Here is a 27,915-nt window from a genome sequence, read left to right on the forward strand (position 1 = left end):
TAATGAATGATGCCCCTTGGTTTTAAAAAGATCCTATTGGTCATATTCAGGAAAAATACAATTATTCCTATGCTTTGTGGTAGTCCTAGTAAGAATGGATACTGTATTTTGTCAAAAGTCAATTCTGCACCAATTGAAATTATGTAATTTTTATAATCTTTATTATTAATATGGTCAATTTTGTTTGTAGTTTATATAGTTTTGAAATCAATTTTTCTTTACATATTTGCTAGAATTCACTTTTATTTATCTATTTGAACCTCAAGATTATTTTTTCCTTTGGGAGTTTGTTTATGACTTGTACAGTATCTTAATCTGAGAGTGGGTTTATAAGTATTCTCATTTTATAAAATTGAGATTTCTAAATTTTCTCTTGACATTCATCTATTAATTTTAGATTTTGAGTTTTATTGGCATTTAATTGCATGAACTAGTTTCTCTTAATTCCTTTCATTTTTCTCTTTCGCATTGTGGTTCTAGATAATTAGATATTCTTTCTTTAAAAAATAAAGTTAGCTAATAGATAAACCATTTAACTTTTAGAAAACAGTTCCTAGTTTTATTTATTAATTTAATGTTTTTTCTTTCAATTTTGTTAATCTCATCTTTGATTTTAAGTACTTCTGTGTCAAATTAGAAAGATTTTAGCTTTAGCTTGTTGTTTTTCTATTAGATTGACCAGTACTTTGTCTATTTTGTTTTTTCAAAATACCAGCTTCTAGTCTTATTTATTAGTTCAATAGTTCTTTCACTTTCGAGTCTATTAATTTCTCCCTTACTTTTTAGGATCTCTAATTTAGTTTTCATCAGGGGATTTTTAATTTGTTCGCTTTCAAGTTTTTTGATTTGTATGTCCAATTCATTGACCTCTGCCCTCCCTAATTTGTTAATATATTAACTCCAGGATATAAATTTCCCCCTGAGTACTGCTTTGGCTGCATCCCATAGATTTTGAAAGGATGTCTCATCATTGTTATTTTCTTCAAGGAAATTATTAATTGTTTCTATGATTTGTTCTTTAACTGATTTTGGAGAATCTTATTATTTAATTCCCAATTAATTTTTGATTTGGCTCTCCATGTACCCTTACTGATCATTCTTTTTATTGCATTATGATCTGAAAAGGTTGCATTTATTATTTCTGCATTTCTGCATTTGTTTGCCATTTAGGGTTAGTGCTGCTGGGAAAAAAGTATGTTCCTTTTTGTCCCTATTTATTTTTCTCCATATATCTATTAACTCTAATTTTGCTAAGATTTCATTCACATCTCCTACCTCTTTCTTGATAGTGGTAAGTTCAGGTCTCCTACTAGTATAGTTTTACTAACTGTTTCCTTCTTCAACTCCACTAGTTTCTCCTTTAGAAATTTGGATGCTATATACCATTTGGTGCATATGTGTTGATTACTGATATTTCCTCATTATTTATACTGCCTTTTATCAGAATGTAGTTACCTTCCCTATCCCTTTTAATCATAGCTATTTTTACTTTGGCTTTGTCAGATATCATGATTGCAACTCCTGCCTTCTTTCTCTCAGTTGAGACCCAATAGGCTTTGCTCTAACCTTTAATTCTGTGTCTACCCGCCTCATGTGTGTTTCTTGTAGACAACATATGGTAGGATTTTGGTTTCTAATCCACTCTCCTATTTGTTTTTGTTTTATGGGTGAGTTCATCCCATTTACGTTCAAAGTTATGATTGCCACTTGTGTATTCTCCAGCATTTTGATATCTTCTCCTAGTTCTGTCCTTTCTTCTTTTGCTCTATCCTTTTAAACCAGTGGTTTGCTTTTAATCAGTGCCCCTAATCCCCACCCTTAATATGCTTCCCTTTCTGCCCCCTCTCTTTTTGTTCCCTTCTTATTTTGGGGGGATCTGTTAAGTTCCCTCCTCCCTCTCTTTCCCTCCCTTTTTGTACTCTCCACCTCCCTACCCCCCTTAGTTTTCCCTTCTCACTTTCCCTGTAGGGTAAGCTAGAATTCAATGCCCCAATGGATCTAGATGTTTTTCCCTCTCAGAATTGATTTCACTGAGAGTAAGGTTTAAGTATTACCTATTAGCACTCTCTTCCTCTCCTTCTTATAAGAGTATTCTTCCCCTCCCCTTCCCATGTGTATCTTTGTGTGATAAAGATTATCCTATTTATCTTATTTCTTCAAGTGTCTCTTGGTGCCATCTTCGAATCCCCCCTCCCTTTTTCTTTTTTTGCATATCATCTTATACCACTTATTACCTCAATCTCTTTTTGTGAATGATTCTTCTAATTACTATAATAGTGAGTATAATTTTTGAGAGTTACAAATAACATTTTCCCCATATATTAATATAAATAATTTGATCTTATTGAAGCCCTTAAAGAAGAAAGTTTGAATAAAAAACATTTTCCCCTTTCCCCTCTCTTTCTTATTTACCTTTTCATGTTTCTCTTGATCTTTGTGTTTGGATATAAAATTTCCACTTAGTTCTGGTCTTTTCTTTACAAATACTTGGGAATCTTCTATTTTGTTGAAATCCCATACTTTCCCCTGGAAGTATATAGTCAGTTTTGATGAATAGGTAGGTGATCCTTGGTTGAAGACCCAATTCTCTTGCCTTTCTGAATATCATATTCCAAGCCTTGTGGTCCTTTAGTGTAGAAGCTGCCAGATCCTGTGTAATCCTTATTGGTGCTCCTTGATATCTGAATTATCTCTTTTTTTCTTTTTGTAAAATTTTCTCCTTAGCTTGGAAGCTCTGGAATTTGGCAATTACATTCCTGGGAGTTGGCTTTTGAAGATTTAGGGTAGAGGGTGTTCTATGAACTCTTTCAATGCTATTTTCCCCTTTGTTCAAGAACATCAGGGAAGTTTTCTTGGATAATTTCTTGTATGATGTCAAGATTTCTGTTTATTTCTTGGTTTTCATGTAGACCAATGATTCTCAAATTATCTCTTCGTGATCAGTTTTCCTGATCTGTCATCTTGTCACTGAGATATTTTATGTTTTCTTCTATTTTGTCAGTCTTTTGACTTTGCTTTATTAATTCTTGCTGTTTTGCAAGATCATTGGCTTCCAGATGCCTAATTCTGGTCTTTAAAGACTGGTTTTCCTTTTTTGTTTGGTCTATCCTGCTTTTTGTGGCTTCTGGCTATTTCTCCAATTGGGAGTTCTTGTCCTTTAAACTGTTATTTTCTTTTGGAACTATTTCCCACTTTTCTTGCCAGAAGGCTTCCATCTTTTTGATAAGCTCCAATTTAAATTCTTCAAGAGCTTGTGGGCAATTTCCATTTTGGGGGGAAGGTTTTGGTGCCTTTATTTGTATTTCTTTTGTAGCCTGGGTTTTTCCTCCATAAAAATTATCCAGGGTCAACCCCTTCTTGTTTTTCTTGATGTTGGGAAGTTGTTGTTCCTGGGCACTGTTTGCCATGACTATAGTGGTTTTTTCCTTCCATTTCCAGTCAGAAATCTGAGTGAGATGGGCAGACTTTCTGTGTATGGAACTAAGGAGCAAGGATTTTGCCTGAGGACAGCTCTCGAATCTCTGCAGCCCTTCTCTGTGCTATCTCCCCGTGAGCGCCCACAATCTGCGCTCTTCAGCCTGCTGGGGTTTCTGGTCTAGCTGCTCTCAGGGGTAGGTCTTTGGTGGTCTTAGTCAGCTGCCAAGGACCTTGAGGTGCCCCTCACTCATTCTAGAGGTTCCCCTCACTCACTCACGGATTCTAACACACACTGACTCTGACTCCATATGTGAGGTGGGGGAGGGTAGATCAGCTCATGCTTTGGTGGGAGCTTTATCACCCCCTTATAGTGTGGAAATGCCCAAATCCCATGTATCATCAATGCTACACCCTACTGTAGAGTCCATTCATATGAATTTGTTTTTTGGTCTTTTGAGGTAGTCTATATCCGTAGGTACTGGGGAGAGGAAGAGTCCTGTGTCTAGACTGCCGCCATGTCTGCCCAGAAGTTCCCTTGTTGTTTTTCTAGGTTTTTTAAAATTTGTATTCCCAATTAATTGGTTTGCTCTTTCTTTTAATTATGAAGCATTTAGATATATAAAACTTGCCCATTGGACTGCTTTGTCTGTATCCTCCAATTTTAGTATATTCTTTTATTGTCATTATCTTTAATGACATGTTCACTTGTTTCTATATTTTGTTCTTTGACCGCTCATTCTTTAGGATTAAGTTACTTTGTCTGATTTTTTTTCATTGCTATTTTATTGAACATATATTTTATTGTATTTTTCATTGTGGTCTATGAAGATATATTTAGTATTCTGTTGTTCTTCATCTGTTTGTGAGATTTTTATGCCCCAATACAAACTAAGTTCTTGTCAAGGTACTTTGCATAGGGGAGGGAAAGCATAAGTACTTATTAAGTGAGTGTACGGCACTGTGCTCAGGGCTTTGCAAATATTACCTTACTTGCTCTTCCCATGATCCTAAGATTATATTATTTTTGGCCCCCATTTTAGAATCAAGGAAACTGAGGCAGACAGAAGGTGACTTGCCCAGAGTCACACAGTTATTAACAAGTTCTTATGGTAGAGTTGAACTTAGGTCTTGCTGATTCTGAGCCAGTATTCTATCTACTATTCCACCTATCTGACTACATTGCTGGAAATTATGTATACTAATTGTATTTCCTTTCAACAATCTCTAGAGATCTGTTATGTCTAACATCTAAAATTCTATTCAGGTCCTTAATACCTGTAAGGGGAAAATTACTGCCCCACCCCACTATTCTAGTTTTACCGTCCATTTCTCTCTAACACTCCTATAACATTTCCTTTAATCATTTAGATATTATGTCAGTATGTACATATGTTGATATTATGTGTAATATGTACAATTATGCACAATATTGATGTTAATTCATTGGCTATGGAACTTTTCTGCAAAATGTAGTTTCCTCATTTATCTTTATTAAGTATGTTTTTGATGTTGCTTTGTCTGTGATCATTACCACTGCTGCTTGCTATTTTTACTTCAGCTGAAGCATAATGGATTTTACTCCAGCTTGTTAGTTTTCCTCTGTGTGCATATTTCTCTTACAAATGAGTTTCTTTTAACCAACAAATGCTAGATACTGTTTTTTAATCAATCCTGTTATCCTCTTCTGTTTTATGGGGGAGTTCATCCCATTAACATTCAGAGTAATTATTGCTAATTGCATGTTGCCTTCTGTTCTCCTTTTGTCTACGTTTCTATTCCCTGTACCCTCTTTATAAAGAAGAGAGGAATGTAAACTCAGCAATAATGCTTTCAGTTCGATGAAATCTGCTTCTTCTGTTTTATCCTTCCTCTCCTTATACCAAATTACAGGTTCTTATACCTTTTTCTTTTCTTTTAAATCACTCTTTAAGACCCAGCCTTCTTCATTAGAGTGTTTTGCTTAGTACTAAGACCTCCTTTGACCATCTACTTCTTATTCTTCCCTTTATTCTCCCCTTCCCCTTATGCTTACCTTTGAGCAACATGTATTTATTTCTGTTCCCACCTGGTGTGAATAATATTTCCTTTGAGAGTGAAGTCAAAGTGTTACCTATCCTCCCCCCCTTCTTGCTTGTGTTTTATTTGTACACTTCAATTATGTGAGAGAATTTTCTTCCCCCTTTTAATGACCCTCGCCCAGTGCATTCCTTTCCCTCCCTTGTTCCAGTCATATTTTAAGATCATCAAAACGTAACAAAATCATTCCCGGCCTGTCCTGCGAGGACTCCTCCGTGCCCCCCCATTTCCCAGGACCCCAAACATGTGAGCCTGTGCGTCCTGCAGCCGCTGGGCCTCTGAAAGGGAGGCAGCTGGGCATCCTGGGGCCCTGCGGTCATTCCTCCTGGTTTCGGCGGCTCTCCTGGTTCTGATCACTTGGCTCTGTGTCCGTTTGCGCAAGTCTTTCAGCAGAGCCGGGGAGTTTGGAACACGCCCCCCACCTTAGCCTCTTCCCTTTTCTCTTCTTCATCCCTCCGCCCAGCAATCCAGGACTTGGCCACTGTGCCAGAGAAGACAGGTAGATGGCTTTCCCTCGAGGAGAGATTAGCCTGAATAGCATCGATTCTCCATTAGGCTGGCAAAGGCCCTGCGCCCTGCCCTCCAAGGTGGCTTGACAGAGATCCATGGCGGGAGGGCGGAGAGAGCCGGTGCGCCTCCCGCCTGGCTCCTAAAGCCTTTCGCAGCCGCTCGCTTTCACTCATCTTGGCGGGATGCTGACCCTGCCGGCCCTTCCACCGTCATTGCTGGCTCTCGCGTGGCCCCGGGCCACCAGAGCTCACACTGTCCTCCTGCTCAAGATCCTCGGGCCACTTCTTCCCACACGCCCCTCTGGCCGCCCCTCTGGCCACCCCGCTGGCTCTCGCGTGGCCCCGGGCCACCAGAGCTCACACTGTCCTCCTGCTCAAGATCCTCGGGCCACTTCTTCCCACACGCCCCTCTGGCCACCCCGCTGGCCCTCTCCATGGCTTCTTATGGAGGTCTGGGAGATGCTGCTGCTGTATAGGCGCCAAGGGCCGGAGGCGACCCTCGGGTACCCGTCCGGGTCCTTGTTCTCCTGAGTCGTGCATCCCGCAGGATGGCAGGTGCCACGCCGGCCGAGGCCAGCTGTGCACTGGCCTGCAGTCCCATGATGCCTTGTGTTCTGCGATGGAAGGGGGGAAAGAATGCTTGAGCCTGAGTCCGGAAGCCTGGGGCAGATCGCGAGCCCCGCTTCCTTCTCCTTTCTGCCTCAGTTTCCTCCACTAGTCCCGGAAGCCATAGTGCCAAGGCCTGTGGCATCCCTTGCAAAGGCTAATCGTGTGAGCACTTGCTGTTTCCCTGGGCCTGGTTCTGGGCTGCCCACACCTCCGAGTTCCCTCCCAGCGCAGCCTTGGGCGATCCCGCCTCTGCCTCCTCCAGACCTTCCATGGAACTCTTCTGGGCTCAGGAGCTGTCCGCGGTGCTGCGGAGAGGATGCCAACCGAGCGGATGGCCTGGGACGGCCGCCGCAGCTTTTCAGAGCCCTGGACTGACACACACGAGCGCGCCACCCAAGTGGACTCTCCCCATGCCCCAGAGGGAGTTCCCGCCAAGATCCTTGTGCATCTCTTATAGGAGAGGAACCTGAGCATCAGAGAGGTTGGGGGAGCGGCAGGGACTGGAACTGTGCTTGTAGAGCGCGATGGGGCTTTTCCCACCACCCAGCGAGCTTTTTCTCTTCTAGGGCTGTCTCTGAGGGAGCGTCCCAAGGGGGCCCCGAGAAGCTAAATGAGCAGTGCTTTGCCCCAGGGCCTCCTGGCTCCCAGGCCCCGAGGCTATTTGGCTTCTTTTAATCATGGCTTGGAAGGGCCCTGGAACCATGGAGCCCAGAATGACGTCTACAGCTAACCTGGGAATGGCTTCCTAGGACCCGCCTGAAGATCTCCAGGAAGGGGGAAAACCAACCTCCCAAGGGAGCTGCTCTGTTCTGGTGTGACTCTTCTTGTGAGGCCTTTTCCATGCTCTCATGGAGTCGAGTTCGGGAGTGGGAAAGGCTCTCGGGGACCATCCAGTACTGCTGAAATCCTACAAAAGCCAAGCTGTAATTGGCCTCTGTGATTTCCAGGCTCGAGGGGGGCAGTGCCACATGAGTGGTGGAATGGCGGCTTCGAAATCGGACAAGCATCAGTGTAAGCTCATGCCCTGGAGTCTTCCAAAAAAGGCAGCTTCACATTGTCTGGAAAAGATCTAAGGCAGTGATGGCGAGCCTTTTAGAGATGGAGTGCCAGGCCCTGCCTGCTCACCCCCAGACTGTGTGCTGTGCCCCCCCCCCCCCCGCATTACGGAGGGGAATGGCCAGAGTGCTCAGCTCCCCTCCAGCTCTGCTGCCTGTGCACCGCCCACCCACCCCCTGTGCACTTGTGCACTCCCACTGGGCTGCTGGGCAGAGAGGCAGGGGATGTGAAAAACTGCCCTCAGGCATGGTGGAGAGGGAGAAGGGAGCTGCTCTGCCCAAGTTCCTCTGCCTTTCTAGTACCTCACTTGGGGGGGGGGAGCACGTGCTCACAGAGGTTCACCATCACTGCCCTGGCTCTAGTGGACTACAAACTCCATATGTGCCAAGCCAATGATACAGCAGCCCAAAAAGCTCCTTGAGCCTTGGACTGCATTAAGAGAGGCCTAGCTTGAGGAAGAAGGAGAAGACAATAGCAGTTTCCCTGCCCTCAGCCCTCATCAGGCCACATTTCAAGTATTGTGTGACATCCTGAGAGCCAGTTTAAAAGCAGAGAGCTGAGCCGCTCTGCGGTGTTCATGGGAGAACTGAGGCGCTCGAGGACCTTCAGCGTGGGCTGGGGAGGTCTTTGGGGGTGTAACTGCTTTCAGAAAGTATTTGGGCAACTGAGATGCCCCAGAGAGCAGCCTCAGGAGCTGGGGGCAGGGTCGCAAAGAGGCAAATAGTCGGGGATCGATGCGCTGGCTGGCGGTGCTCTGGCTCTGGTATTCCCTACCTGTGTCCTTTGGGCTCTGTCAGTGCCTTGGACATATCCCTCCACCGCTCTCTGCCTGACTTTCCTGCTCTGTTAAATGCAGGCAGGGCTGCCTTGAGGCCTTCCCAGGCCTCTTTTAGTCCCCAATCCTGGAACTCTCTTCATGGTGCTGGATTCGGGCCGCAATGAATTATTTGCACACCAGCTCCGTGGGCCGTGCAAGGCTGCGAGGCCACAAGGGCCAGACGTCAGGGGCTTGCTCAGGAGCTCACCGAAGTGCTCGCCTCTTTCATGGCCTGAACAAAGGGGTTGCTGAGGCTCCCCACGAGGACTCACAATCCAGGGCCCAGGGAGCATTTGGGGTGGGGAAGGCGCCCAGCCCAGCAAGGCAGGCAGGCAGGGAGCTTCCATCCTCTGATTCCAAGGCAGCAGCGAGCCTGGGGCGGATCGCAGCATCCATTCATTTCAGTCTAGTGTTGTACCCCGAAACGGGGTACAAAGAGCTCCCCGAGTGAAGCCCAGACAAAGCATGGAAAGTGAAGGGTGTGCTGCCCCTCCCCCTCCCTTCACCTTGGGTTCAGGCATGGAGGGGGAGGCCGGACCCAGCCCTGGGGCTTCTCGGCTTTGCCCCCTTAGCTGGTGGGGGGGTCTTGGGTGTGTCCCTCAGCAGCCAGAGCCTTGCGATCATCAGCGTCTCCCTCGCCGGTCATGAGGCTGCAGGGACGAGGAAGGTGGCATTTTGCTTCCTGCCGTGAAGGTGGAGAAGGCTCCCTGGAAGGAAGTGCCTGCTCGGGGGCCCCATCTCAGGCAGGTGCCCCTGGGGGCTGCCACCTTTGGGTGGAGGTGCAGACTGGCGTCCGGCAGCCCAGGAGAGGAGCCCAGAGAACAGGCCACATCGACAGGAGAGGGTTATTCGAATTCAGTGGGGAAGGCCAGCTTTCTCCATTTCTTTCTTGTTCCCCTTCTCTGACTTCCAGAGCCCGGGGCTGCCCCACGAGGGGCCAGAGGAGGCCTTTTTCCTTGGGCTTAGGCAGAGGCTTGCGTCGTTGCTGTCTGCCTTCTCGGACCTGTGTTCCTCCTCCTCTCCCCTCCCCCAGTGTGGCGTGTGATTGACTCAGAGCCTGCCTCCGGAGCAGCACAGCCTCTTTTCTCCATCGGCCATTTGCTGTGTGCCCGGAGCCCTCCCCCGTCTCCCCTTCCTCCAGCTTCCCCGGCTGGGCTGGCACTGCTGGCCCTCGGGCCCCATTGGCCGGGAATGGGAGGCCCCTTTCCCTGACTCCAATTCTGAAATGAAGCACGAGACGGAACGAATCCGGCCTTTGTGGAGGCTGGGCCTCCTTCCGCTCTCGCCCGCCAAACCTGGCTGGCTGAAAGCAGGGAAACAGCCTTCCAGCTCTGGGGGGCAGCCAGTCAGGGGCTGCCTCTCTGCGGTGCCCATGGGCAGGAGGGCATCGTGTTCCCTCAGGACTTGCCGTCCAGCAGGAATATCCCTCAGCATGCTGGGAAACTCGGCTTCCCCAGAGAGCAGGGAGCTCGCTGAAGGCTCCTTCAGCTTTGGCCTTAGGAAAGGGCAGGCGCGCGAGGCGTTCCCGGACCTGTTTGACTGTGTCCTGCCCCAGGGAGGTGTTGGGGCTGCCAGTGTGATGTCAGCGGTCAATGCACCAGAACAGTGCCCTGCTCTTTCTAGGAAGTGGCAAACTTCCCTCCCCATCAGGCTATTGTGGCAGAACCGATGGAGTTCGGTGACTGAGGAAGTCTTCGAGGTGGGGACGGCAGCTCCCTCATTGCTAAGACACGTGACTTGGTCAGTCACTTCTTAGGCATGTCCAGGAAGTGGTCAGCCAAGAGTTATCCCAGGAGCAGGGGCCCTCCAGTGGGTCCTTTATCTTCTTGGTCCCAATGAGACCGCCAAAGGAGCATGCCTATGAACTGACTGATGTGAGATCTGTAATGGTTGGGAAGACCTAGGGCAGTGATGGCAAACCTTTTAGAGACTGAGTGCCTAAACGGCAACCCTCAGGCCACATGTGAGCCTCCTGCCTTTCCCCAGACGGGATGGAGGAAGTTCTCCCTGTGGGCTGCTGGGCAAAGGGGCGGGTGAAGAGAGGAATGTCCGCAGGTGCACGTGGAGAGGGGGAGTGAGAAGTCCCCTCCGGCACATGTGCCATAGGTTTGACAACATGGGCCGAGAGAATAGATGGGAGTTCAGGAGGACCTCAGTCCATGGGGGCTTCCTACCATGGAGTGAGCTCCTTCCCTGAGGCCTTGTTATGGGCCCCTGCCAGTGTTTCAAGGACATTGCTCAGGAAAGCACTTGAGTTAAGGAAAAGAAAGGACTTTGAAATCCTCCATTTCATCCTTCTTTGCTGTCAGCGACTCTCCTTCACTATCCTAGTCCTAGAGTCGCTATTCAGCTCTTAATTATAGGACACAGAATGGATGTCTCTGAAAAAAATGTTCCTTTTTTCTGTATTACTGGCCCTTTCCAGACTTCTCTGCCCATCCCCACCCCTTTGGCTGAAAACCCCCAACTTCCCTGACAGCCAAGCAATAAAGCCAGTCGGGACAGTACTTGCCTCATTGCTCACCCAGAGGACACCCCCTCCGCTCTGGGAGGAGCTTCCTGCATCTGTTGGGGCCATCTTCCTTTCAGCTCCGGGAGTCCCAGGCATGCCATTCTGAGTGAGTTCTGCTCACTTCGCTCCACATCAGTTCATTCCCCACTTTGAGCACTCCCTCTTGAGCTCAGGGGACAGGCGCATTGGCCTGCTGTGGAGCACTCTTTAGAGGGCAGCAAATGGGGGAGACAGAGACAGAGACAGAGACAGAGACAGAGACAGAGAGAGAGGAGAGGGAGAGAGAGACAGAGAGAGGGAGAGAGAGGGAGGGAGATAGAGAGAGACAGAGAGAGAGAGAGAGAGAGAGGGAGGGAGAGCGAGACGGAGAGAGGGAGACAGGGAGAGACAGAGAGAGACAGCGAGAGAGAGAGAGAGAGAGAGAGAGAGAGAGAGAGAGGGAGGGAGAGCGAGACGGAGAGAGGGGGGGAGAGAGAGAGAGAGGGAGGGAGAGAGACAAACAGAGAGACAGAGAGAGAGGGAGAAAGAGACAGAGAGGGAGAGAGACACACAGAGATGGAAAGAGAGGGAGAGAGAGGGAGAGAGAGAGAGACAGAGAGGGAGAGAAGGAGAGGGAGAGAGGGAGGGAGACGGAGAGACAGAGAGAGACATGGAGGGAGGGGAGGGAGGGAGACGGAGAGACAGAGAGAGAGAGAAGGAGAGGGAGACAGAGAGAGAGAGATTGTCCCTCGAGCCGGAGGACCAACCCAAAGTAGGCAGGTGTCTCAAGGCCGCCATCGCCTGGCCCAGCCAACCTTTTCGGGTCCACTTCGTGGGTCCCTCCCCATCTGCCTCCCTGGCAGCACCTTGAGCTCAGGGTCCCAGAGTCGATGAGCTCAGTCTACCTTCCTGTGCTGTAAGCTGCTCTGGTTCTGGCCATCCATTCCATGCAGCAGATGTTTCTGCCCGTCTTTCACTTTCCAAATTCCCAACCTGATGTTTAAGTGAGTTAAAAAAGTTTGTAAAGGACACGAGTAACACCCAAGGGCTGCGGGAAGGGTGGGGGAGGGGAGGGAGGGAAATAACGTGCTTCCTGTAACCAAGGAATAATGTTCTAAATTGACTAAAACTAATTCAAATGGGCAAGAAGTTGGCAGTTGCATGCAAATCCCCTGCTCTTTCTTTTGTTGATCAAAGTGGAAAAGAAAAAGGTAACGGAGGGCTGTGCTGAGCTCTGGTGTTCTACACTGAACTCATCGGAGGCAGCTCTCTGACCCCCTTCTTGTCCCCGCATCACTCCGCCATCCATCCCCCCCCCCCAGTCACAGGCGTTTCTTTTTTTGTTCTTTCTTCTTAATGCTGCACTTAGGATCTGACATTGAAGTTTGGTTTTTCTTAGAACTAATCTTTCTGGGGGCAGCTGGGTAGCTCACTGGATGAAGAGTCAGACCTAGGGATGGGAGGTCCTGGGTTCAAATCTTGCCTCAGACATTTCCCAGCTGTGTGACCTTGGACAAGTCACTTAACCCCTAGAGCCTAGCCCTGATCACTCTTCTGCCTTGGAACCAAAACACAGTATTGATTCCAAGACAGAAGGTGAAGGTTTAAACAACAACAACAACTAATCTTTCCCTCTTAGCCCACCTCTGCTTGTCCCTAACTGTTGAGTTTAATGTGTTTTTCACTGACCTCTATGTATAAAAGTATGTATTCAATCTTTCTTCTTTCAGTACAGATCACAGTGAGATCCATATGATGCCCATTTCCTTCATTTGACTTGCCTCAGTTATTTTTTTTAACTCTTACTTTCTGTCTTAGCATCGATAGTAAGTATTGGTTCCCAGGCAGGAGAGTGGCAAGGGCTAGGCAATGGAGGTTAGGTGACTTGCCCAGGGTCCCACAGCTAGGAGGTGTCTGAGGCTAGATTTGAACCCAGAACCAAGTCTCTAGACCTGGCTCTCTATTCACCAAGCCACCTACTTGCCCCACTATTTATGTTTGAAAATATGTTCCATCTCCTTCCTTATCCTTTCTCTGTGAGCATATTTCATTTTCCTTCTACCCGAATAGAAAAAAAAATACTCAGCCCACCCTTTGTCTCTCTGTCGTTCTTGTTCTCTGACTTAGGGATGACTTAGACCTTAGGGATGCTTGCTTCTTCTTCCGTTATTAATGATAAGAGTAGCTGACATTTCTGTAGCACTTACTTTGTGCTAGGCGCTTTGCTGAGTACTTTACAAATATTATTTCATTTGATCCCCACAACCACCTTGGGAGGTAGGTACTATTATTATTCCCATTTTATAGATAAAGAAACTGAGATACACAGGTTAAGTGACTTGCTTAGGGTCACATAGCTACTAAGTGGCTGAGGCCAAACCTGACTTCAGACCCAGTGCTCTGTGTACTGCGGCATCCCCTAGCTGTACCTTTTATCTTTTTAGAATGTAAACACTTTGCCATTGTATACTTTCCCCAAATATTCAAATGTATTTACCTTTCTAGTTTCGTATGACTCCTGTGCTTATAGTTTAAAGCTTCTGCTTAGTGCTAGTTTTTTTTTTAATCAGGAATGCCTGAAAGTCCTTTGTTCCATTAGAGATCCATTTCCTACCCTGTAGGATTAGACTTAGTTGTCCAGGGTAAATTTGTCCTTATTTATATTTTGCCTTTTGGAATATTCTATTCCAAGATCTTCTGCTTTTTATGGTAATGGCTGCCAAGTCTTGTGCAGTCTCACTTTTTGCAAGAGGCCTTCCCTTGTGTTAAAGGGGGTGGCACATACTTATAATCCCTGCTCCGGGGGAAGCTGAACTGGTGGATTGACTGATTTGGGGAGTTCTGAGCTACAGAAGGAGCTAAAACCAGTTGGTGCCTACCCTAAATCTGACAACAATATAATGAGTCTTCAAGATCAGAGAGCCACCAGGTTGACTAAGGAGGTCAGACAAAAAGAGCAGTTAATTATCCATATCTGATCTGTGAGTGGCTGCTGAACTTCCAACTTGATTGAGCCGGAGACCCAGTCCCAGGAAATACCTCCCTCTGTATATGCATTCCTCCATAGGAAGAGGCCATCTCCCACCCCCTCCACTGCTAGTGCATTCCTATGGGATTACCTTCTAGCTGCACTGTCCACATCTCACGGCATCTTCCCCATTAGAATGAGCTCCTAGAGAGCGGGGGCTGCAGTTTTACTCATTTTTCCAACCTCTGGTGGTTAGTGCTGTGCTTGGCACACAGTAAGTGCATAATGTTTGCTTATTGCCTTACTGATGCCGGTATTTGCCTAGAGGGCTCCTTGGTTCTTGAGCTCTTTCTTTCTGATTGTTGGCAGTATTTTACCTTGACTTTATTGCTTTCGGTCTGGGCCATAGTATTCCTAGAGGTTTTCATTTTAGAATTCTCTCCTGGTTGGTGAGCCCGTATTAACTGGCCTCAGCCTCTCCCAGGCAGCTGGGAAGTTCTGCTGGTTCCTCTTTGTTCTGAAATTCCTGCCTTGGTTGTCCACTGCAGGCTTCCGCTAGACTGGAGGCTGGACCAGACTTCCCTGTCCTCTGGGTGGGGGGGGCCCAAGCCACACACTTGTTCAGCCCTCAGTCTAGAGCCTGAAAGGCGTCTTTACAGGAGACCTTCCCTGCTCTGTGCAGGTCCCCTTCTCTGGCCTCCCTGGATCTGTCCCGTGGAACGAGCAGTGAGCAACGGCCCTGCTGTTCGCACCTATTCCTAGGCTTTGGCCAAGTTCAGGTGCTTCTCGGCCGCATCCCAGCTCTTTCGTTCTCTGGGGTCCAATGTGGCCCTCCATTGGAATGCTCAGGAAGAGACCCCATCCCCAGTGTCTGGAGATCTTTCTGCCTTTCTTACTGTGCTTAACTAGGTGGGGAAAATGGGTCGCTGTGATTTTTCCCTCTTAGATCTTCCAATCAGGCTTTGGTGTGGCCCATTTTCGAGGTCTTTGTGGTGGAATGATGAAGGAGCAGGGCTTGAAGGAGGGAGTTTGATGGATTTCTTCCTGCTCCTCCGCCATCTTCCCTTGATGCCATTTCAGGCCCTGTGCCTGGTGTTGTCCTGGTTCTGCCCATTCTGTTCTGTGCCAGCTCGTGTGTACTTTGCTCTGGACCAGCTGTTGTGACTTTCCTTGTCCCAGATTTCCTCACGCCCGTCACTTTTTCTGCCTAATAATGGTTCACGTCGTTAATATACAATCGTTTTTCAGCTTTTTATTCCACAGTCGGTGGGCCCTCGTGTTGTTTCAGTTCTTCACAACCAGGAAGATTGTTGCTGTGGACACTGGAGGAATCCTGGACTGTGCTTTCTCTCACTTCCTGGGAGAGGGCGTGCTCTGTGGTGGAATGGCATTTCTCTTGCATAATGCAGATTAGGAAAATGGGGCAATGGGGCAATGGGACCTCTCCCCACCAGCTGTGTCACTCATCTCCCACTCTGCCCGTTCCGGGCTGTGGGGTGACCCCTCTGAGCTGTTCTACTCTGCATTGCATTTCTAATGGATTCCGGAGAGCACGCTCTCATGCCGTTGTCTCTAGTCTGCAATTCTTCTGTTGAAAACTGTTCACACCTACCCGTCTCCCACATATCCACTGGGGACTGGCTCTTGGTAATAAAGGAGTGTGGGTGTGGGTGTGATCCTCTCCTTGATACTCCCTGAAGTGCATTGGCAGCTCAGGTGCCCACAGGATGGCTACTACCTTGGGTTTGTGGGCAGAGGCTATCCCTATGGGTACCCACGCTGAAAGCTCCAGCCAGTGCGCTCCTTGTTTAGCAAATGGCCAGTCTTTGCGTCTTGGCTCCTGGCTTAACTAGCAGCCTAGTTTTAGAGCCCACTTGTGGTCTTCCATTTCCGTTGTGTTCCCCTCCGTCTTTGGCACTCTCTCTCTTTCTCTCTCTCTTTTCCTCCAGAGAATCTGCTGTCAAGAAGAGTCTGTCTTTAGTTCAGTACTCAGGAAGCTCTACTTGGACTTGCAGATTTCTTCCTAGAGCTCGAACACCCTTTCTTTGATTGCCTTGCCAAATTGGACGTGATGCCTTCCCTTTCCTCGGGAGATTTCACTTCCTTCTCTTTTGTTGTGAATTACCAAGATTCCTTTCTTCTTCCAGTGTGTCTTCATTCCTTCTCCTCGGTCTTCATCCGTCCCTCTGCTGACTTTTCGGCAGCATATCCCACCCCTCCCTTCTTGTGGTTTCCAGGGTTGGAAGAATAAAACCATGGTCAGAAAGCAGATCGGGAAGGGACACCAATGCTCCCATCAGGTTTTCCGAGAAGCCTTCACCATCTGGTCTCTGATTCATCTTCTCATCCTCTCTCCTGACCACCTGGTTCTCCTTGTCATGTATTCAATAATCCCAATTTTTAAAAAACTGGAGTTTTTGCATTGAATGCTCTGCTCTCACTTTGTATCCTAAGTGTATAGGGGAGAGCTCTCTCTCTACCCCACATACCTCTCTAGGATGCTTGCTGCTGCCATCTCCCTAACGACCCCCACAATCAATCCTTAATTGTCTACTTTATTGACTGGCTCTAAGGCCCTGGGACAGTCTGCTCACCTGGGCAGCCAAGTGCCCTGAAGGAGGAGCAGGTCCATGGGATTTAGAGCTGAAAATCACTTTGGAATAAGAAGAACTGATATATTTCTAGACCTCTCAGGGTTTCATAGCTCTTTGGATCCATGATCTCCATGGAAAGTGATGGTGAACCTTTTAGAGACCAAGTGCCCAAACTGCACCCTCATGCCGCATGTGAGTCCCTCATCTTATCCCAGACAGGAGAGGGAGGGAGCGCTCCTGTTGGGCTACTGAGCAGAGGGGCAGGTGAAGTGAGAATTGTCCTTAGGCATGTGTGGAGAGGGGAAAGGGAGCAACCACTTTCCAGCATGTGTGCCATAGGTTCACCATCATGGTCTCAGGAGTTTCATGATAGCTTGGGAATTGGGTCCTATCAGAGCACTGGCATGGTGTGGATATTGAAAAGGAGAGGGTGAATGACTTGGCCCTAGTCACCTAGCCATGGATTTAAGATTATAGGATAATAATTTAGAGGTAGAAGGGACCATAGAGGCCATCTAATTCACTCCCCCATTTTATATAGGAGGAAACTGAGGCACAGATCAATTAGGCTCATTTCTTAGGGTTACACAACTAGAAGAGTTGGAGTTCAAAGCCAGGTTTCTTGTGACTCTAACATCAGTTCTCTTCTCTCTGTGCCTCTAGGGCAACCATCTTTTTTAAAAATTTTATTAAGAGGGCGGTGAGTAGAAGGGGCTCCAAGAAAGCAACAGCCTTGTCCAAGGATGCACATGGTAAATTGTACAGCCAAGATATGAATGGTGGTCTTTGGATTCCCAGGCCAAAAGGGAGGGGTTGGAAGGAGAAAACAGTATGAACATAAGGAGAAGATATATATGACTATGAGAGGTTCCCTTTTTCTTGTCCCACAGGCATCTAGAAGTTGTTTGGGCTCAGAACATTTTGCTATTTGTGCCTTTCCAGTCAGGGACCCTGCAGTGGCTGTACCCACCTGAGTTCCTCTGAGCCCTGGTGGAAGAGCCATTGGTACTGAGAGAGCAATGTTAGAAACCAACCCTTCTAAAGATGGGGCTCTGGCGCCCCCTCGACTGGCACCATCCAAACCTCAGAAGAGAGGGAAGCTCCTAACCCTGAACCTATCTGGCCACCCTCCCATCTCTCTTAGCTCGTTTCCCTTGGGCAAGCAGGAGAGCAATGGTGACCAGCATGAAGAGAGGATGGAAGGGAGGTCTACCTCCTGTCCTTTGGGCCATTTCAGGGCATCACAGGGAGAAGAGATTGGCCTCATGTTTGGTTCAAGAGGGCAGAAAAAGGGGCAAACTCAGATGTGGTACCAGGGCACATTTTCAGAGTGAGCACTATCCCGAAACTCCAGAGGCTTCCTCCGGAGGCAGTGGGGATCCCTTCTTTGGAGGTCTTCAGGCCAAGGAACAGGAGCCCTGGAGGGACTTGTGATTTTTGGTCCCCAGACAGAAAGGGCTCTTCCCCTTCTGAAGTTCAGTCAGTCTGTGCCATAGTCAAGTGGTAGCTGTGTGTATGGTAGCCTGTAAGGCAGAGAGAATGAAGGCAGGAAGTGGTAGGACACTGTCACAGTGATGAGAACCTGTCCTGGTTGGTGGCCATGGGAACAAGAAGCAGGGCAATGTGAATCTTAAAATTTCTCAGACTTGTGAATGTTAAAGATTCTCAGACTCTACCTTAGAACATTTGGCTAAGACCATTCCCCATTTTAAACAATGAAGGTACTTGATCAGGAATGTGAGAACTCCAACATTACTCCACCCATACTTAGGCATACTTTAGGGGAAGATAAAGTTGTAAACTCCTTACTGAACAATGAAAAAGTACTTAACTCATACTTATATTAAGGCAAAAGCCCTTAAGCTAGGTCTATTTTTAGATCTAATACAAAAGGGTGCTAAGTACCTATGAAGTCAAATTAATCACTAAAAGGTCAGGTAACTTGCAAACTTGCAAGGGGCAAAGAGGTGTGAACTTACTCAGAAGTTTTAGTCTACCCAGAGAAGTTAAGAACTAAAGAAGATGTGAATTAAGAATGGTCAGTCCTGTGAAAACGTCTACTGTGACTGGTAGATGTGAAAACTTAGGGGAGGTGACATAGGAGAAAATTCTCTTTAAAAGGAGGTCAGAAAGGCCTCTGAAAGAGTTCAGCTTGCCAAAGCTGAATTGAAGGGCTTGGTGGCTGAACTTAGTGGAGCTGAGGAGCTGAACTGGTGGGTCTCTCTGAACACTAGAATCTTGCTTGGGACAAATCTTGTGGTGAATGGATTAAAAACTAACTGATCTCTCTCTTAAGGCTTAAAGCCTAGGCTGGCCTACCCCTTTTCTCATTATTTCCTCTTACTCTCTCTCTCCCTTTCCTTAATTCCTCATTTGTATTAATTAAAATCTCCACAAAACCCAGCTGACTTGGGTATATTTAATATTTGGGAATTTTCCCATGGCAACCACTATATTTATGATTTGAAACCATATTTTCCCAGTCACAGTTTATGACAACAACTCTTTTAACTGTAACAGCAAGTAGGAGAGAGGGATGGAGAGATGAGAGATAAGGCCAAGGCAGGGAGGTGAGAACAAGACAACCCACAGTTACATAGATGGGGGCCCGGTCAAATATTTGCTGGTCGAAGTAGGAGCTAGGTTACCTTGCGTTGCAGGTTTTCTAATATCGATCATGAGCCCCCACCGGTGTATTCCCCAGTAATTATCCAGCTGGTATGAATTCGGTTCCAGAGTAAGTGGCTTTTAGCTAGATGTATTTACTAAGGTAGTCTAGTAAGAAGAGTCATTATGACACCCCCCAACACTCTACAGCACCTTCTCCCACACATACATACAAAATCTGAGGAAAAGTCAGCTCAAGCTTCTCGTTTTGTGGGATCCTCATGAAGTTTCCCTTAGATGTAGCTTTAAGCACTTCCTGTGTAGTATCATTTCCTTTAATCCAGTGGCTGAAAGGGGCAGGTAGGTGGGACAGTGGATAGAGTGCCCAGTTTTCAGTCAGGAAGACTTATCTTCCTCAGACACTTCCTAGCTGGGTGACCTTGGCCAAGTCACTTGATCCCTTTGCCTCAGTTTCCTCATCCACAAAATGAGCTGGAGAAGGAAAAGGCAAACCATTCCAGTTTCTCTGCCAAGAAAACTCCAAACGGGGTCATGAGTCCAGTGCAACTATTCAACAACAATGGCTGAAAGTATTTCACTCATCTTCTGATTGAATCACCAGGGACACCTAAGTTTTGTTTACACCTCATTTAGGATGCTGACTGACTGACTGACTGACTCAAATGCTAGCTTGCTGTAGTTCTTGAGGTATGCGTGGGGGTGGGGAAATGGGCCTTCCCAACAAGCAGAACTGTCCCCAAGTGGAATGGGCTGAAGGGGGTTGGGGGAGGGTCTTCAGAAAGAGGCTGGGTGACTACTTAACAGGTAGATGATAGAGAAGCCTCTCAGGCAGGTTTGAATGGGGTTAGCTGCATCTGAGGTTTTTTCCAGCCCTGAGAAACTGGGATGTCCTGAGTTCCAATCCAGTTAACATTCATTAAGCACATACTCTGTGCTGAGAACACAATTAAAAAAAAGAAAGACTGTCCCTGCCCTCAAGGAGCTCACAGCCTAAGGGGGGAGACAGGACCCAAAGGGGGGCAGGGACACCAGCAGGCACCCATCTCAGCGGCATCTGATGGAAGAGGAGGTTCCAGGCAGAGTGTGCTGGGAGTCCAGTTTCGGCCCTCTATAAAGGAAGGCATTAGGAGGGGGGTGGGGTGGCGGCAGTCAGAGGCATGGGGTGAGATGGGCTTCCCTTGGGAGGGACGCGCTGTTCTGTGGAGGTGAAACCAGACAGGGCAGCAACAACGGAGTAGAGGATTTCAGGGGCGTCCATTCCTCTCTAGTCCTCCTCAGACAAACCAGGAGAATATTGGGAAACGGCTGCCTTTCGGTGACATTCGGGAGTCCTGTTTGTACTCAGAAAAGCATGTGACTGAAGGGAGGGGGAGAAAAGCCCAAGGAGGGTCTGATCTGGGCTTCTGGGGAGGCTTGGATCCAGGAAGTGGGCAGCCTCCGGGGCCTCCTTAGCCCTGAATTGAGGTAGTAGGATTGAAATTAGGCCATTCCAGCTGGCAAAAATTAATGCTAATGAGCCAATTTCAGCAGTAATAGCCTCGTTACCATTCAGTGGCAGCCTCCAGCCTTTCACGAAAAGCTTCCATCTTGTTTGCCTCCTTCCCTTTCCTGGTTTAGACCGGCTCGCTGCAAGCTTGCCCCAAATGTCTGTGCCTTCGCCAGCTTCATCCTTCCACGATGTGTGCCGCTTCCAGTGGAGGGAATGGTTGGGGGTTCAAACCCAACATTTTCTGGAAGCCGGGAAGCCTCTGACCCCGAGGATTCTGCCTCCCGGATGCTTTGGAGGCTGGGCTGGAGCCTGGGCTCTCGTGGACCAGAGATCTGGCATCTCAGCTGACCCTTCACTAATTGATGGATCGATGGATTGACTGACTCAGGTCTTTGGACTCCTTCCTGCTGGACCCCAGGGGGAGTTTGGTTGACTTTTTACATCTGTGAATCTTGTGCCTTCCCATCTCCAAGGCAGTCCCAGCCCCTCTTTGCTAGAGTTCCCAAGCCCCCGCTGTACACCCCCCCAAAGGGATAAGCCTGGAACCCAGACCCTCCAGCACTGCTCGCTTCCCTTTGAGATGTCCATCGTCCAGCTGCCGAAACACAGAGGGCTCCTAAGTGGTCCATCAGAGAGGCTGGGAAGCGAAGGGGATCCTGGAGCCTGGAGCTCCTTGGCAAAGGGGAGTAAGCGCTGATCGGGCTTTTAATGGCTGCAGTTGCATTTATCTTCATCACCCCAGGCTGGCATTTGGTCATTGTCTCTGTTCCGTGCCCCGTCTCTGAATGGACAGCCTCATGAATTTGGACACGGGGTGTGCCTGGAAATGGGGCAGCCCCAAGTACTCGTGTTGGCCGGGGAGCCTCATGCATCAGAGGCCCTGCCGGGAGGTCTCGTCACAGCTATAAGGGCCTCCCTCGGTGGCCAGGACCCAGCCCTGCCACCTCCCTTCTGTGTCAGGGCCTGTGATGATGTGAATGCCCCCTGAGATGGCCATAGGCAGGTAAGGACTGGGGCTCTGGGCATACCGCCCCTCGGCCCTCCCAGCTGTCTGTCTGTCTGTCTCTTGGTTGGTCGGCTCGCCTCAATCAGCTCTCGCACTTACTGATCAAAGGATTTCCAGATTTGAGGGAGGGTGACATTCCCTGGCCACAATTCACTCTCTGAGTCCTAGTGGTAACCTTAATGTGGAAGATAATACACATAAACGTATGTGGGTATATTTGTGTACTCATGTGCACAAGCACACATGTATACACACATATTTCTACACGTGCACACATACATGCAGTTCATAGTTTTAGCTCCTGAGCCCCCATTGGTGTCCCTCCCACTTAAACAAATCAGCCAAGATGACACCATGAACTCAATCATGATGCATTTAATAATAGAAGAATCTATTCAACAAGAAGAGAAAACCAAGAATAACATCATAATCCTCCCACAAACCTGAGTCATTCCTTCCACCAATGCATCTCGTTTCTTTGGGAGAGTGGGCACAGAGTTGCAGCCTAGAAGCGACCCACGGGAGAGGAACACATGTTCTGAGGGTAACTCAGACCCCTGTACTGATGGCCCAGGTGTCCTCGGTAGCCATAGGAAATAGTTGGCATGATACAGCAATTGCTGAGTCTATTCTAGTCTTCTGGGATTCATCATTCTTCCCCGGGGTGGAGTCAGTCACTTCTTCACTGCCTGCTACAACAGATCTGCTGAAATGAGGTTAAGTTCTTTTTGCGAAAGTAGAGACTATAAGCATTGGCTCTGTACAGTTAGACATTCGTGAACCTCAAAAAAAGAATAAAAGCAACTACATTACCCAAAGTTCTTTTCTGTATTACCTAGAATTCTTTCCCCCTTTCCTGTGTCCTGGTGCTTTGCATGATTGTATTTGAGTGGCTGTAACTCCTCCCTCTTCTGCTCTCGTTTTGACCTGTGACTGGCCTAGTTCAGGTAGCTTTTTCATTTTAGTTATAAAACTTTAAAAATAGAATACTGTAGTTATTGATTATTCATTTTACAACCCACTGCTCCGACATGTTGTTCAGGTTTTCTGTCTTATCTGAGCTCAAGGGCAGCATTTGTTCTCAGCAAAACAGTTCCCCTAACCTGGGAATTCACAGAGCCATTCAAGTATGATGAATGAACTCTGCAGGGGCTTCCTCTTCTCAAAACATGGCTGTCAATGAAACACAAGCCATTCAGGTGTCTTGGGGGGATTCTCTCCTTTCAAGTTGAAGGGAGAGGAAGGGAAAGGGAGCTTCTCCCGTTTCCTTCATCAATTCTTCAAGTGGCTAGGAGACTTCTTTCCTCCAGTCAGCTCTCTTAAGCAACAGAGCTTTCCTTTCATCAGATCAGCTCCCAACAGCAGTTGAGAAGCCCATTTCTTTCTAGTCTCCCAGCAGCAGCCACAGACTATCTTCCTCTGATCAGCTAAAATTGGACTGAAGAGCTGCTCTCCTCTCCTTCCTCGCCCCCTTTCCCCTTCTCCCCGCCCCCTCCCCCATCCCCTCTCTTCTCTTCTTTCTCAACTTTGTTTGGAGATGCTTCTCTTCCTCATTAGCCAGCTCAATGCAGGCTCTCCTCGGTGACGATCTCCTGGCTTGGGCTGAGAACTCCAAACCCCCATTCCTTTGGCACCCGGCGGGGAGGGCCCTATGCGATGGTCTCATTCAGCTTCTGGGGCTACAGGGGAGCCTCCCCTTATCAGGGTCCTCTCCGCGCTGACCGGGCTCTGCACAAGGACTGCGTGAGGGGCCGCTTTCCGAGAGCCCTCGACCAGCTTTGGAGGGGAGCCCCGGGGTGGGCTGGGGGTGGGGGGAGATGCCGCCCAAGCAGCTTGTCCTTTCGGATTCTGACTGATGTCTCTGGGGGAGGAAGAGTGCTGGGATGCCCCCGGCCTAGCCCGGCCCCGCTTCCAGGAGACGACCGCGGGCAGCCACACCCAGGGCCCCCCTCTGAGCCTCCCCTTCGCTCCCAGGTCTGCATCGTGCAGAAGCGCGACACCGAGAAGATGTACGCCATGAAGTACATGAACAAGCAGCAGTGCGTGGAGCGGGACGAGGTCCGCAACGTGTTCCGGGAGCTGGAGATCCTGCAGGACCTCGAGCACGTGTTCTTGGTGAACCTCTGGTGAGCGCCACCCCTCCCCCTCCCCCCTCGCCCAGGCTTGGCGCCCTCCAAAAGGGAGGGACTTCCTGGAGCCGCCAGAGCCCAGCCGGTCCCTCCGTGGGCACAGGGAGGGGCTCTGCTCAGCCCGAAGCCTCCCCCCTCCCCCCAATACAGATCCCGGAAGGCCTGGAGCTTGATGAATGGCTCCTCCCCCTTCCCTCCTCCTCGTGGGACCCCCAGGCCTGAGCCGCTAAGCCAGGGCACTCTGGGCCCACCGTGGGGAGGGCGTGCGGGAGGGGCGGCTGGAAAGCCCCCGGGAGTGCGTCGCACAGCCTCATGGGGGGGGGGGCGGGCTGTGAGGCCACAGCTGCGTGATGGGCGCCACTAGGTAAGAGGAGCCTCCCGTGCCTAGAAGGAGGAGTTGAGTCCTCGGGATAAGTGGGGGGGGGGCCCAGAAATGCAGGCTGGACGGGGGACTGTGGCCGTCCCTGTGCCGGGAGCCAGCGAGGCCCCAAAGAGAGGAAATGGAGGGGGGCAGCCCGGGGCTGGCGGCAGGACCAAGCGGAGGCAGCACAAGGGAAACCCGGCCGAGTAGGCGGAGACAGAGAGCTCCGTCCCTCGAGGGGCGCAAGTGGGATGGGACTCTGACCCACCGGGCGGCCCCCCCACCCTCACTTTGCCGTCCCGCCCCTCCCCCCTCCGTGTGGGGCTCCGCGATGAGGAGGGTCCCAAGCCTCCGCCCACGGGAGCCGCCTCCCCGCAGGTACTCGTTCCAGGACGAGGAGGACATGTTCATGGTGGTGGACCTGCTCCTCGGCGGCGACCTCCGCTACCACCTGCAGCAGAACGTGCAGTTCACGGAGGAGACGGTCAGGCTGTACATCTGCGAGATGGCCCTTGCCCTGGACTACCTGCGCAGCCACCGCATCATCCACAGGTGAGGGGGAGGGGCAGCTCCGCGTCAGCTCAGTCCAGGCCCATTGGCGAGGCCGGAGCCTCCTGATGATTCGCCCCCTCGCCAGGGGCCTTCCTGGGCCTGGACATCCAGGCCCCCTGGCGTGGCAGGGCCCAGGAGAGATGAGCCCTCTGGGCAAGACCGGAAGGCCACTCAGGGGCCTTCCAGGAGGGACCTGAGGGGAGGCCTTGGCGAGCCTGGTGGCAATCCAGGGGCTGGGAAGGAGGCGGAGCCACATGTGGGCCTACCTGTGGCATGAGGGCAGCCTCCTGCCCCTGCCCTGCTTTGTGCGTGGCCGGATCAGGAGGCTGTGGAGGGCCCAGAAAGCAGCCCAGGGAAAGCCCTCGAGAGACTTTGGGGGTCGCCACAAAAGGGGGACCCCAGAGGCCTCTGACCGCTGTGACTGGGCCAAAAGAGCGATGGCAGGAAGCGGCACACCAGAGGCCCTCGCTCATCGCTTCTCTCCCTCTGCAGAGACGTGAAGCCGGACAACATCCTTCTGGACGAACAAGGTGAGGAAGCGAATCCCGGCCCCGGGCCTGGGTCAGGAGAGGGCGAGGGCACCTGTGGGCTCCCCCCATTTCCACCGCAGCTGTGTTGGGGGAGCAGAACGATGTGGTCAGGCCCCGGGGAGCTCTCCAGGGGAGCCCGTCGTGGTGAGTCGCCCTTCCTGGGGGCAGACCTTCCACCTTGGATTGGCCAGTGTCTTACTGTCCAGGGGCTGGCACAGAGCCCAGCTGAAATGGCATCAGCCAAACCAGGAAATGGGACCCGGCTGCTGGGTCGCTCCGTCTCGGCCAGCCTGACCTTTGCTTCCGCAGAGCTGTCTTCAGGGCCCCTAATTATCTGTGTAAAAACAACTCTAACATTTAGAGACCACCTTCGGTGTGCCAGGCCTTGTGCTAAGCACTTTACAACAGCCCTCTGAGACGCACCTTTGTTGTCCCCATTTTACAGTTCAGGAAACTGAGGCAAGTGGCAGTGACTCATCTGCAGTCACACTGAGGCCAAATTTGAACTCGGGTCTTTCTGACTCCAGGCCTGGCGCTCTGTGCACTGCGCCACCAGCTACCCATGAGGTCTGCCTAGCTCTGTCTGGCTCTCCTAAACCCACGAGGCACGCTCAGCTCTGGATGAATTTGCTATCAGTCAGGTGGTCAGCAAGCATTTTGGGGAACACATGCTATACACTAGGTTCTGTGCGAAGTGCTGGGCTGACCCTGCTCGGTGCCCACAGAGAACTCTGCTTCTAAGCAGGAATGGCAAACACATCCCTCCGTAGGCCTGGCGGCTCTAGCAAGCCAATGGGAGGTGAGCTCAGGGGGCAGCCACTGGCTGGGGAAAGTTTGCAGGGAGGAGGATGCCCTGGAGGCCAAGATACGACTTGGTCTGAGGCAGGAAGGAGGCCTTATTCTCCAGTATTCAGAGTGGCTCCTTGGCAGGGGAAAGGAGGGGCACTCTAAGCACATATTCCTGCACGCACACACACATATGTGGGGAGACAGAGAGGGAGAGAGAAACAGGGAGAGGGAGAGAGAGAGACAGAGACAGAGGGAGGGAGAGACAGAGAGAGAGAGACAGAGAGAGGGGGAGAGAGGGAGAGACAGAGACAGAGGGAGGGAGAGGGAGAGACAGAGACAGAGACAGAGTTGGAGAGACAGAGAGAGGGAGATGGAGAGAGACAGTCAGAGACAGAGAGATGGAGAGAGAAAGAAAGAGACAGAGAGGGAGGCAGGGAGGGAGACATGGGAAATGTCATAAAAAAGAATCAATAGCATTTCCGTTAAAAAGCAGCTGCCCAAGCTCTGAGGCACACAGGAGCTGGGTTTAGCCTGGATGGTTGGATGCACTCAGAGAGCACCTGGGAGCTGCAAGCTTGCAGTTACTTGGGCCATCCTGCAGTTTCCTCCCATTCTCCCAGGGACTTCACTTCACCCTGAAACATTTCTTTTGCCTCGAAGGACATGCTCATTTGAGTGACTTTAACATCGCCACAATCATCCGGGATGGGGAACGAGCCACGGCGTTAGCAGGAACCAAGCCATACATGGGTGAGGAACAAGTCTTACTCAGCTCTGCTGCGGTGGGTGGGGGGCTCAGACGTGGGTGCATCAGAGAAATGAGGTGGGCTCATTAAGATGGGGAAATGCCAGGCGAGGGACAGAGCCATTCAGTAGAGGCAAAATGTCTTGGCAAGAGCTCATGGCTGCCCACTATCCGATTTCAATTGTGCTTCCGGGAAAGCAGAGGAAAATCGCAGCGTTGTAGGTATGGGCTGGAAGAGACCACAGAAGTCATTTAGTCGACCTTCTCACGGGACAGAGGAGAGAACTGAGGACTGGAGTCTGAAGTGACTTGTCCAGGGTCCTGCATGGTAAAAGGAGGAGAAGTCTTGACCCAAATATGAGTCGCAATTCAGAGCTGACTATGTGGGTAGTAAATGAAAACGATGATGATTAAACCATTGCCTTCTCTTTTGTGGGAGGAAGCTCCAGAGATCTTCCATTCCTTTGTCAGCGGAGGGACAGGCTACTCCTTTGAAGTGGACTGGTGGTCAATGGGCGTGATGGCTTATGAGCTGCTCCGTGGCTGGGTATGGCTTTCCTTGTTTGGCATATGTGCATGGCGTCTGATGTTGGCCCCTCAGTTGGGTCTCATGGAATCACAGAGTGCCAGGGAGGGGCCTAACATCCAGCTTCTTGGCCTGCTGTGGAACCTGAGGCTCACCGAGGGAATAACAGGCCCAAGATCTAAAACCCCAGTTTTCTTCTATTGACTTGAATCAACTTTCACTTAAGTACTCATTTTCTCCTCCTCTCACTCCCAAATTTGGGTATATACACACAGGCCCTCGTAACAAATACTTACGGTCAAGAAAATCAAGTTCCATGTTGGCCGAGGCTGAAAATATCTGTGTTATTCTATACTTTAGGTCCATCATCTTTCCAGAGGTCATTCTCCTTGAGAAGATGAAGGATCTTTCCAAGGACCAAGTTCCTGCATATTATACCCATTGTTAGAGCCCAGCCTACTGTTATAGAATATTTCTCTTCCCACACAGGGGTGTTTTCCTGCGGGACACCCTCTTCACCACTGAAACAAGATTCTTCCCTTTCATCCCTCCTTTTGTCTCCTCACCCATTCTCCTATAGGTCTTCTCCATTGTTATCCTTTGATTTGATTAGGGCACATCAT

General features: G+C 49.6%; 1 protein-coding gene across 5 annotated transcripts in view; it reads left to right on the forward strand.

Annotated features, from left to right (window-relative positions):
• Positions 1-27,915, forward strand: part of STK32C (serine/threonine kinase 32C) — a 130,391-nt gene that overhangs the window by 90,127 nt on the left and 12,349 nt on the right. For all 5 annotated transcript variants that reach the window (XM_056794869.1, XM_056794865.1, XM_007477491.3 and 2 more), the window contains exons 3-7: positions 23,635-23,786; positions 24,529-24,702; positions 25,195-25,232; positions 26,682-26,771; positions 27,210-27,313. In XM_056794869.1, coding sequence (XP_056650847.1) covers positions 23,635-23,786; positions 24,529-24,702; positions 25,195-25,232; positions 26,682-26,771; positions 27,210-27,313 — 558 coding nt within the window. The remainder of the gene's footprint in view (positions 1-23,634; positions 23,787-24,528; positions 24,703-25,194; positions 25,233-26,681; positions 26,772-27,209; positions 27,314-27,915) is intronic.

This window comes from Monodelphis domestica, chromosome 1 (genome assembly GCF_027887165.1).
Source record: "Monodelphis domestica isolate mMonDom1 chromosome 1, mMonDom1.pri, whole genome shotgun sequence".
Lineage (NCBI taxonomy): Eukaryota > Metazoa > Chordata > Mammalia > Didelphimorphia > Didelphidae > Monodelphis > Monodelphis domestica.